This window comes from Brachyistius frenatus, unplaced genomic scaffold (genome assembly GCF_029030835.1).
Source record: "Brachyistius frenatus isolate BFR_SWC_R1_liver_20210118 unplaced genomic scaffold, ASM2903083v1 Contig_43, whole genome shotgun sequence".
Lineage (NCBI taxonomy): Eukaryota > Metazoa > Chordata > Actinopteri > Embiotocidae > Brachyistius > Brachyistius frenatus.
Genome location: NW_027210642.1, coordinates 3,032,069 through 3,044,719, shown reverse-complemented (window position 1 = coordinate 3,044,719; position 12,651 = coordinate 3,032,069). Strand labels below are relative to the sequence as shown.

General features: G+C 45.4%; 1 protein-coding gene across 2 annotated transcripts in view; it reads left to right on the top strand.

The window, feature by feature from the left end:
- The window catches only part of adgrl1a (adhesion G protein-coupled receptor L1a), an 88,947-nt gene that overhangs the window by 55,809 nt on the left and 20,487 nt on the right, over positions 1-12,651 (top strand). For both annotated transcript variants that reach the window (XM_069702992.1, XM_069702993.1), the window contains 2 exons: positions 11,262-11,469; positions 11,679-11,943. In XM_069702992.1, coding sequence (XP_069559093.1) covers positions 11,262-11,469; positions 11,679-11,943 — 473 coding nt within the window. The remainder of the gene's footprint in view (positions 1-11,261; positions 11,470-11,678; positions 11,944-12,651) is intronic.

Below are 12,651 nucleotides of genomic sequence, written 5' to 3'. Positions count from 1 at the left end.
CACACACACACACACACACACACACACAACTCTGCCCAGCTGAGCTCAGACATGGGTCCAGAACATGTGTGTGCTGTTGTGTATGGCATCGCCTTGGCAAAATACAACGTCTGCCAACAAGTCAAATCATATCTCATCGAGCCAAAAATCCCTGCAAGGCCTCCCTGTCATGTAGCATTGTTTTTGGCCATCCGGAACAGAGCAAGACAAAATGGCTCAACTGAACTCTCATTTCATACTGTCACAGCCTGCTGTAGCCTGCTGGATTCCATTAAGACATCACAGATCCATGGATACAGCTGCAGCATGTGTTTACTGCAGTGAAAACCCGACACTGCAGTCTTAACACAGATGTACGTTGAGTCAAAGTAAATCTACCCCACAAGAGAACTCTACCTGACCCTCCTCCTTCTCCAGGAGACAGTGCTACATCATTATTGATCCCTAATGCTCTCCGTGGAGAGCATCCATGCTAACCAATCCAGGGCCATTAGACCTAGTGTTGAGCCTCTGCCATTTAATCAGCTGTGATTTATCTTGTTAATATGCACAAGGTACAGCAGGTAGCTGTACAGGTTGTACAGTAGAGATTTTGAGCTTCTTAGCTTAGCTCCATATCCTCCACTTTTCCATTCACATTTTGTTACTCTGCCACCGTTCACTATAAAATTGATTCTCCCCCTCAAATGTATTCAGCGCTGCCTATTCATTACGAGACATTGCTTTTTGGACACAAAGCCGCTGGAAATGATAGTTGACTTGTCGGGAAGAGTTTGTCAGTAAAAGGAATAATGGCATTGTAATATGACAAGTTTTCAGTGGAGGAAAGGAAACACTTTGATGTAGCTCAAAATGAAATTCTATTAATATGTATAGGGACACCATTAGACGTGGGACTCATAAATGTTTAGTGAATGAGAAGCAAGAGGCTGTGCTCGGGCCACAAAAAGGGATGACTCTTTACCGTGAGAAATGTAAAGTGCGAGAAGGGGAAAACAGAGAGGGGGAGAGAATGAGCTATATCTCAGCACTGTAAAACAGACAGAGCAGGGTAAGTTGTCCCGCAATGCCCTTAAGAATATGTGTGTTTATTTGAGAGTGTGTGTTTTCTAGCTGTACTCATTAGTGTGGGAGTATTTGATAGGGTTGTAGAGAGCACTGAGCAGAGTGATTAAGGTGGGAGAGGGCAGTGGCTTATTTCTCAAAAGAGCCCTGAAAGAGAACTGTTGAATGAATCAGACAAACAACCAAGGTGGCCTTAAACTAACCTCCGGCTCACTGTGAGGACAGTTTGATGAGTTTCTGTCTCTTTTCTCTGTGTGTGTCCTCAGGAATGCGTGAGGATCTTGTGTGTGTCTGTGCTTTCTGTCTATTTTTCAGGACAACCCAAGAGTAGAAGAAACACAAGTCAACACAAGTCTTCCTTTTTATATATATATACTGTCTTTCTGCAGCATTTGAAGAGATTGTATTTCCCTTTCTCTCTTTCTCCCTCTTTACATACCACAGCTATGCATCATACATCATTTTCCTCCTGCTTAGAAAAACATACACAGTGGTCCATTTAGAATACATCATTTATCACACCATCTTTTAAGGACTGTAGCCTCACACGTGGAGAAGCTCTGCGGTCAGTCGGTTCCTCAAACCTCTGGAAAAGTTCCATACGTTGGAGCTCTGCTGATTTCTGGTGTCGCCATGCACCCCCTGCAGCTGCTACAATGAGGATGAAAGCTCTGGATGCTCCGTGGTCTCTCCCTCCCCTAACCTTGGAGCTAATGATTGCACTCGCAGCTGGTGGCTGGGATGTAACACTTTCTTGCCACTACCCCAGCTTCACAAGACTCGCACTCGTTGCTCTGCCATGTTTACCCCTCTAGGCTGAAAATGGATTCCATTCCCCAGGTCTTCATGGAGGTTGTTTGTCCACTTTGATCTTGGCATAGGATGATAAATGATCAGTGTGGCTGCTGATACTGATGCTGCCTCTGCCAAGGTGCAAGGCCATCCCCCCCACAGCTCAGGCTGCTGCTGCTGCTGCTGCTGAATGGACCTTTCTTCCTTTTGATTTGATATTTTGTCTCTTTAAATCTCTGTCTCTCTCACAATTTTTTTTTTTTTTTTTTTTTTTTTTTTTTACGGGCAACCCTGCGAAGGTGTTGTGACAGTTTCACAGGCCTCCCCGGGGACATCAGACTTCCCCTGACACACACACGACAATCACGCTCGCGGCGGGGAATCCACCAGCCTTGTGCCTTTTGACACGTCTTTTCCCGAGAGACATGAAGATACTCTGGTATGCCACTTGTGCCTCAGCAAACACATAGGCAAGGCGAGTGCCAGCGCTGTAACATGAATGGCAGAGATGGGATCCTTGCTTGCTCCTCCTCTATTCTCCAGCTGCTCACGGGCCTCCCCAGACGCTGCGACACAAACAGGTTCCAAACAGCGTCACAGATATCGAGGGAACCACGCCTCACCTGCTCGTGTCAGCTCAGGCCTTAGTGTGACTCAACAGACAACCTATTGATTTGTGTGTGATGAACCCGCTGTAGACGTTTCTCTCATCTCTCTTTTGTCTCTACCCTCTATTTTTTACCCCCTCCCCCCCGACTGTGTCTTTTGGTTTCTGTCTGTGTTTCTGAGGTAGCCCACTCTGTCAAGCCCTCCCTTTCCCCTGTTGTTTGTTCTCTTTTTCTTTGATGAGCCAGTCTCGGCCAGGCAAGCCAGCAGCTCCCCATTGATTGGATGGTCGATGGGTTGAGTGTTTTTGCAGCCTTCTATAGCAGGCATCCTGACTCTGTAAATTGAGCAAAGCCAAAAGCACCGCTTTCTTCAGATCAAGGGACCGCTCTAATGTCAACATAGACTGCGCTTTGCGAGAGAGAGGTTTTCAGTGATCTCTCTGAATACAACTGGACACAGATAGAGACATATTCATCACCACCTTTCCATCCTCCATTCCTCTACCTCTTTCTCTACCTTTCCCAACTGTTTGTTTACTTCCACAGCCTAAAAGAATGATGGCACCAAGAGGCTCCTCCTTCGTTTCTCTCTCCACCAGGTTTCCTGGAGCTGCACTTCTGGCAAAGTGGGAGGGAGAGAGAGAGGGATTTTGCAATAAAATGGGTGGAGGTGGGGTCGAGAGTGTGTGGTTGGGGTTGGATTGTGTTGTTGGGGGGATTATTGATAAATCTGAAATGAAATGGAAATGAATTTAAACCTAGGTCAGGCCATTTTCCCCTTCTCATTTTCCATTTGAGCCATCCTTTCTCTGAGTAGCCAACCATAACACAGACAGATAACTTGCTTTAAAAAAAAAAAAAAAGAGAGAGAGAGAGAGAGAAAGGACAGCGTTTTATTTAATCTAAATTTTCTCTTTTTTCCTGCACCTGTTTTTCTTTCATTCTCTTTACTTTCACTCTCTTTCTCTCTCTCTTTCTCTCCTTCTTGCTGTCTTTCTCCTTTATCTTTCTATCTCCTTCTTTCTCCTTTTTCCGATGCTTGAATAGAAGTGGATCAAAAAGGTAAAGACCACAATGAACATAACAACCACAGCTCGCCCCTTCCTCCCTCCTCCTCCTCCCTTGTCTCCCTTCCTTCCCCCATATTCCCTCCTAACCCAGCACCTTGTGTAGTGGTCATGTTTGATGTTGATATCCCTCCCTTTTCTTTCTCGATCTCTAATCGCCTCCTCTGCCCTTCTCTTTCTATCTCTCTTTGACTTGTAACCAAAATTCTAAAATCCTTCTAGATTTCCTCCTTGGTTCTGATGACATCAGCCTAACCTGCACTCATGCACGCACGCACGCACTCACACACTCACTCACTCACTCACTCACTCACTCGCACACACGCACACACACACACACACACACACACACACACACACACACACACACACACACACACACACACACACACACACACACACACACACACACACACACACACACACACACACACACACACACACACACACACACACACACACACACTCAAACTCAAAAGGGCATCATGGAAGGTCAGTCCAGTATCTATGAGAGATAAACAAGAAATTAACTTCATTCTTTTCCTGTACCAAGTATCACATCTCAACCTAAATGTACAGACAAAATATATTCGTATCATTTCATAGATAGCAAATCTCTCTTTTAAATCTTTTTTTTCCATCCCTTTCAAAAAACATTTTCGTCTTGTCACACACTTGACAATAGAAATTTTTCATTATTCAGATTTCAAATTCACATTTCTCAAGTAGTTCCACTCATTTTGCTTTTTGCAATTTGCCTCTACCTACAGATCTAAGAAAAAACGTTCTCCTCTCTCTCTTTACATTATCTGACTGTTTCTTTTCTCCATACTCTCTCTCTACCCCTCTTTTTTAATTTCTCAGGACCAATTCAGAGTTTGTTGTTGCTGTAATCCCAAAGCAAAAAAACCATTGTGTTACGATATAACAGTAACTGGGCAAAGTTGCTGTCAGATCATCGTTATATCCCATTTCCAGGTTCTTCAGTGTCCTCCTCTCTTTCTGTCTCGGTTCATTTTTGAATCAATCACACTTCCATTTAACTCCTTTTCTCTCACTGTCCCCTTACTTATCGCTTATTTTTCTCTGTTGTGTTTCACATTCTCTCTTTCTCTTGCCTGTCTCTGATTGGTTTATCTCTCAGATCACATCTGGCCATCACAAGCAACCGCAGGCTCTTTTGAGCATCTCTTACACTTCTATCCCTTCTCCTCTCTTCTCCCTCTCTACCTCTTTGTACAGTTTGTCACTGCCACCTCTCCGTTTTCTTTATTGCACAATCATGCGCAGTAGCCCCCATCGCCCTCCTCCTCCTCCCTCTCCCCTCCCCCTTCTCCAAATACCTATCCACATCAGTCCATCCCTTATGGTTCCTTATGTGTTAACAGAGAGGGGAGGGGATAAGGGAGGGAGGTGCGTCCCCTGTAGGGAGCGCTTCAGGTCCTTGTAATGGCTTCTCTGATGCAGCCAAGCCTTGCCACAAGCACTCGTAAAGAGCCCCAATCAGCATGGCCGGGGACCTCAATCACAAGCTTCTTAAAGAGCAAAGATAGACCTGACCCATATCCAAGGTCAAACTGAGTGTAGTTGCCATCATTTCCAGCTTTCCAATGAGCCTTAACTCCCCCTCTCAGGTCCCCACCCTCCTCAACTCTCTCTTAACCCCCTACTCACATCTGTCTCAGTCTCAGCCATTTCCCTGCCTGGCTAGATCCATATGTTGGGAGGAATTAACTCCTATAGAGGTTGCCATTAACTGGTTTATGGACCCCCTTGTCTGTCGTTGTGTCCGTGGCTTTTCATTAACATGGATCATTGTCTCACATTTTTCTCCCACCGCAAGCAGCCATTTTAACTCTCTCCCTGCTTGCGGGTGTAATAGAAAGCTACAAAACCCTCCTCCTCCTCCTGTTTCCACCTCACCCAACTGGTTATATTTTTTTTACTACTTTTCCTCCCACTAACACAAAAATGAATACCCCTCTCCTTTGTCTGCACTCGTGCCCGTGTCCACCTTAATCCATTCCTCCACTGCTGCTAAACACACTTCCTTTCTCTATTTTTGGCTGAACTGATATTCCAGACTTGTGTTTTGCCCGTGTCTGTCAAATTAATCTTCACTGATTGATCAGCTGATTGACAGATTGGGTTCGGGATGACGTGCATCGCGTGGTGATGATGTCACTGTTCAATGAATGTCCAACACTCTGTCAACCTACCTACTGTCAGGCTATTTTAAGACTATGTCTACGACAGCCGACCCTACCATCCCATCATTCCCTTCTTTCCCTTTTCTCACCCTTTTTACTGACAGTCTAGAGGGGTACATTACCCACATCCTTATGGTATTTACTTTATCACTGCTGACTGGACCAAACAAGTGTTTTTCTAACCTTTGTTAGTTTGTTTACTTCCAATGGAAAAGAGGCCGCAGAAGAAAGCAGTGTTAGTGTACTGTGGACAAGCTCAGTATGGCTATGAAAGGTGGGACCAGTGAGCTCACAAGGACAGAACCATCACTCACACAAACAGCTCTCTACATGTGATTTGGAAAAGTGAGAGAGAATGATTGAGCAACCACTGCATTGTGTGACAGGAAAATACAAAGAATGGCTGTGAGAGGAGAAAGAGAGGAAAAGCGGTTGCTATAGAGACAATGAGTCAGGCAGCATCCCCTCATTAGGAATGACCCACCACACACGAGCACAGTCATGTGACCGAAGCAGTGCAGATACCCTTTTTAGTGGCACAGGGAGATAGGGACGAGTGCGAGGAGTGACTGTACATGTAGAAGTCCTTGCATTGTTAGAGCCAGAGTACAGAGAGGTGAGTGAGTGAAGCAGGTGGTCATGAATATAAAACACAGCAGCTGGTTTCAGGACTGCTATGGAGGAACAGTATCTCTGGGAGACCTGAGTCAGAGCAGGGGGGAGGGGGACGACTCAGGGCGGTGGCAGGCTAGGCTAATGTTACAGGCTTGTTGTTACCCTACCTCTCAAGCCCCAGTCAGCCAGTATAGGGTTTGCCTCTCTTTCAGCGACTGTATTTGCAGCCTGTAGCCTCTGCAACTGTGTCCCGATCAACTTTCCTGTCACTCAGTGTCAGCGTCACTCCGGGGCAGATAAGACTTTGCTTTCAACGGTGGCTATCTCTTGGTGTTGCTTGGTTGCCGCTTTTGGTCTCAGTGAAGGGTATTCTCTGGGGTGAATGTTTGGGTTGATATAGGTGCCAGTTTGACACCTGCCTCTTCCAAAGTCTGGACAGTGTGTTTGTGCATGCATTGTCTGAGAGTGTGTGTGTGTCTGTGTACGGCTGTTTGTGCTGTATTGTGTTTTTACTCCCAAGCCCTGACCCCCTTGTAGTCTAAAAGGAAGCGGAAACACACGGGGAGACCCTGCCTCCTCCTTCCTTATTTCTCTCCTCCTTTCTGTCACTATTTGTTACTCCTCAGCAAATTAACTCACTCCTAATTCTCATTTCACAGGAAATAACCTATTTACTCTCTCTTACTCCACTCCTCTCTCTCCTCGTTTGCACACACGGAACACGCTCACATCCTTCTTCACGCTTTCTTCCCTCTTTCTGCTTCTCTATCTCTCTGAACACATGCATGCCCACACACACACACACACACACACACACAAACACACGCTCAAACACACACACAGTAAGATACAGCTACACGCACTAATGGGCTAATGAATGCACCGACATACCATCAGGGGACTCACTGCACACTTATGGGCACACACTAACCCTTAAAGCCCATTAACTGTCCAGCATGGATGTGGGGTACCATGCCATGCTCCTTTCTGCCCCCTGCTGCCTGTTTGCTGCACCTGCCAGTAACAGGTGGGGAATTCAATTAGAGCAGCATGCTCTCAGCAGTCAGTCCTGTGAGCACGCCATGACTGGACTGGACTGGACTGGGCAAAGGCTTGGGCCAGCAGAGCTCTCAGATCCCCGTAGGTAAAAAAAAAAAAGGACAAAAAAAACCAAAACATAGACACCACAGGGACGCCACTTAAGAAACAGCTGCCAACCATTGGCAGGGGGTGTTTAGATCATCAAAGTCAAACATTAACCATCACCATGACGCTGTCACATCAAACGTGAAGGCAGCATGGATTCCAGAAGACAACCACAATGAAAAGTCTAATTTTAGCCTAAAGCTGTCAGCGTTCACTTTTAATTGCGTTACCAGTCGATCACCAATGGGTGCAAGACACTAATGGGAGATATTTACTGTCATTTTGAGGAAAGTTCTGGTACTTCCATCACTTTATACTGTAGCCTCATATAGACAAGTAACAGCTGACCTGTGCCTGGGAAAGAGGATTATGGAGATAAATACTCAATTATTACAGCAGTATTTTCCAGTATGTGTGGCAGTAATTGGCACGCTAGAGTACGATAGCTGCCGCCTGTGTTTTTATCCCTGATAAGGTAAGTTTCATTAGCCATCTGGCTAGTTGGTAGGGTAAAGAAGTGTTGTGTCTGTGCTGCCTGGTGACTTCACTGACTCCAAGATTTCCGTCGGCACCCAAACAGGAATTAATCTATTAATCTATCTATCTCACTTAATCCCAGATGGCTCTACTACAGCTAACCTGCTCTAGCCAGACTAGGATAATGCCTAATCTCAAGATTAGTGCCTAATGCCTAATGCCTAATACCTCATTCATACTGTGGTCATAATAGCCTCTTGTACTGTCTGCTCTACAGCTAGGGTTTGGCTGCTAAGTCCTCCCCGCTGCTACAATCACCCTTCACAGTGAGAAGAAGGGAGTGGGAGGCACAGCGAAGGAGAGGCAGGCAGAGCCGGTAAACAGGAAGGCAACCGGCAAGGCTGGGGAGTGCAGGTCAGAGTTAATGAAGCCCCCCAAGCAGTGTTTGCAGGGTGTGAAGCGTGGCCACTGGTTTCGTTTGGCCTGTGAGTGTGCGGATGAGTGTGCATGTGTGTGGCTCGTGGCCTGTGTGAACAGCCCAGAGGCCGATGATGAGGCCCTTTGACACCGGGCCCACCCAACGACCAGCTCATTAGAATAAGCCGACGCTCAGTGATCGTGGGAGAGAGGAGTGAAGAGAGAGGAACACGGAGGAGGAAGGCAGAGGATGATGGTCTCCGCTGTGCTGCAGTTTTATTGGGGTGATGAGCACAAAAGAGTACAAACTGCTGCCAATTTGAGACATGGCTGGAAGGTTAGGTGCAATAATGAACAGAATCACACAGCATTTTGGGGAAGGCACTGTGGTGGGCACATTTATTTTTTAGTAAATTGGATTTTGGAGCAATAAAATACTGCTGTTCTTCTGTGTCTCTTACCTGTATATTATGTCTCATTATCACATTGACCATCTTTTGCCGAAGCTCCAATCCCAAACTTTAATTATCGTTCTGTCAGGAGCTTAAATCTTGACACTATGTACAGTATAGTAGGGTCTTTAGTCCAAATACAAGAGTGGTTAAAGCTAGCATATGCAAATTTTAAACAAAAATGTAATTTAAAGCACAAACGAGCGTTGGTACATTGGCAATATTTTCTCAGCTTTTTTTTAATCTTCCATAGCGGCATTACATGCTCTACCCTCTGCTGTAATGTAATACATATCAATTTCACTGTACTGTGGCATCAGAGATGGATGAATGCTTGCATGCATATTAATACTTACTTTTCTAGTAGGTCATCCTTTCTGTGACAGTGGAGAATAGGCTTGCATGTTTATTTTTCTTTGTCCTTTATTCTACCTTGAGGCAGAGTGTTCCTGGCTTTGTTTATGGGTCACCTACATTGCAGAGCCTTTCTGGATGCTTTTTATTTCTCTATTTACAGTACCATTGTGCTTGTGAGGGAATGTCCTACTTGTATTGCCCCCCCCCCCCCCCACACACACACGTTGCTTTGTGCACCTCATAATATGTCAACCTTTAAAGTCTTGGTTTGAAACATTTTTGAGCACAGTGCCAGATTTAACCATTGCTCTGAACATTATTTTGCATATTTTAGATATGAACATTCATATTTGCAAAGCTAAAACCTCAGGCATCAGTACTTTCGAGCATTTGGTTCGACAATGGAGCATGACAAGAATTGCTCTTGTGAAGAGTCTGTATTCAGAGTTTGTTTGTGCTTGAGTTTGATTAGTTTCCTGTTTTGCGGCCAGTCTCAGTCCCTGTTAAACCCCTCAGAGAGAACAGGTTATTTCTTAAGTAGACCAGCACCACAGATCACCAGCCACTATCAACAACAGCTCACAAAAAGAGAAAGTTGGATCTCTGAAAGCCTGAAGTAACTCCTCCAGCTCTCTGTTGTGATTCCCCTCCTGCACCAGACTCCATTCAATATTCAAGACAGTTTGAGCCTAGACGGATCCATCACTCTACAGTCACTGTGTGACAGTGTATGCATATGTGTGGGTGTGTGCATGCATGTTGTGTACTATCCTTGTGTGAATGGCGGCAGCCTCAGTCTGTCTGTGCATTTGTGTGTGCTGTGTGTCGTCTGCGTCCAAATGTCCCTGCAGTGTCCAATTAGTTCAGAGATGCATTCAATCATGAGGTGACCAGCAGGTGTCTGGTTCTGTTGCAGCCCCAAGCCAAAGAGACACATAAATAAACTGGCAGAGGAATATGCTGGGCCTCCTCAGCTGTTTTACTCTGTAGTGCCTCCAACTCTCTTACTCTCTCTCTCGCTCTCTGATGCTGGGACCTCTATGATGTCAGAATGGTGAGGATGCCAGTAGCTTTCCTCATAGATCACCTGACACGCCCGGTGGTCCCAGGGCAGTCTCTCTGTCAGGCAGGGACACACAGCGTCAGCCAACCAATTTACACCAGACCCCAATGGATGACCTCCACCTGCCTGAAGCAGTCCTCTCTGTGTGTGTGTGTGTGTGTGTGTGTGTGTGTGTGTGTGTGTGTGTGTGTGTGCGTGCGTGCGTGCGTGCGTGCGTGCGTGCGTGCGTGCGTGCGTACGTACGTGTACACTTGTTTGGTATATGGATTGTGTGTAAGGGTTCCCACTTGTTTTTGTGTGTGCATCCATGTCTGCTTGGAATAGGGAGTGTTGTTAGTGTCTGTATTTGTGTGTGAGGGTGTGTGAGGCTGAGTCGCAGTTGCAGAGGAAGGGGAGGCCTAGCCAACCTCGCATCTTTACCCCAGGATGCTTTCTTTCTTTGAGGCATTACTCTTGACTGAGAGCCAAATTTGAGTCCTAATAAAACAAGCTCCACAATTACTGTTTTACCACCCAGTGGCAGAGCAAGAAAGCAGAGGCCTTTGAAATACAAAATGCACAATCAAATAAAAAGTAGGCCAAGATAAATTAGATTAGAGACTTACATCTAAGCCGCAGCCGTGGCCAGAAATCTCCCATTTATCATATCCAAACCTTTTCCAACTATAATGCTGAAGTGAGCTTTTATGTGTTCCTTCATTTTAAATCTGATAATGTACCTCATCTTACTCCCTTTTCCTCCTCTCTCACATTCTTCTCCTAGTCTCTGTCTCCTTTTCAATTCTTAACTTACTTTTATCTACCAACATCTTTCCTTCGTCCCCTCCATGCCTCTTTCTTCTGTTCTATATTCTACGGTCTTTGGCCTTTTCCCATGTCCTCTCTCCCTCCCTTGCCATATCCATGATATCTTTCATTCTTGCAATGCCTTGTTTTCATTTTGTGTCTCTTCCTTCTTTTCCCCCCTCTTCTCCTCCTCCTCTCTGCTCCAGTATTTGTGTGTCCGGGGACACTGCTGCGGTTGCAGGTGCCCAGCTCTCAGCAGGAGGCAGAGCACCAGGCGGGGGCTTGGTGTAAGGACCCGTTGCAGGCTGGAGACCGTCTGTACGTCATGCCCTGGACCCCCTATCGCACTGACATGCTGTATGAGTATGCCTCCTGGGAGGACTTCAAACAGAACCGAGCCACCACCACCTACAAGTGAGTGCGCCTCCCATTGCCCTGGATGATGGCATCTGCTGCTGTATTGATTTATTGGCTTTTGATGTGGATGGCGATAGCACAGTAGTCCCACCGTTGCATCTGCATTCTCACCATGAGGCCATCTTGGAGGACTGTGCCATGTGGATTAGATTAATTGATTTCTTCATCTGGATTCCTGCACCACTTATGAGATTCTCTCTCAACAGGTTGCCCAACAGAGTTGACGGCACAGGGTTTGTTGTATACGACGGTGCTGTATTTTACAACAAAGAACGCACACGAAACATAGTCAAGTACGACCTGCGTACGCGCATCAAGAGTGGAGAAGCCATTGTCACAAACGCCAACTATCATGACACCTCACCCTACCGCTGGGGAGGGAAGTCGGACATTGACCTGGCAGTGGATGAGAACGGCCTCTGGGTGATTTACGCCACTGAAGCCAACAACGGACGACTGGTGGTCAGCCAGGTGGGAGAACAGCGGTGCACAGAAGGGAATAAGATGTGGATTATAAATGCATGAGTGGATTATGTCGAAATCTCATCTGACTAGTCAGGCAAAAGATCAATAATTTACTACTGAGATTACACAAGGGCACTGACAAATGAGATAGAGATGTTGCTGGACAAGTAAAAGAGTCACATCAACATCATCTGCAAAAGGTTAAGCCTGATTTGAAATCCCATCACGTATTACAAAAATAAAAAATAATCTTCACTTGTCAGGTAAATATTTCATTTGTTTTGTGCACCACAACAAATTTCCTTCTGACTTCAAACATTATCTGATTTTATAACCAGTACAGTATCCTGCACATATATTTTAAACATATCATACTGTTCATCTTCTGTAATACAAAGTCATATTACTTTGCCCTGCTCACTCTGCAATCTCAAAATGTGATCCATCTCTGTAAAATTGGCAGCGTTCATATTTTAATACCAGTTGTTTGTTTGTTTCTTAATAAACAAATATGCAATCAGGCAGCAAGTTCCTACGTAAACAGAGTTTAAATTAATGTGTTGTTCGGATAGACGGGTCCCATTTATTATCACTATCTTTGACCTTACCAGGAAATTGTTTTTCAAACTGTATAACTTAAACTATCCTTCTAAAATATCAAACCCTGCATTAGTTATTGGAGTTATTAGAGTAATAGAGCAAAAATAAAGTGAT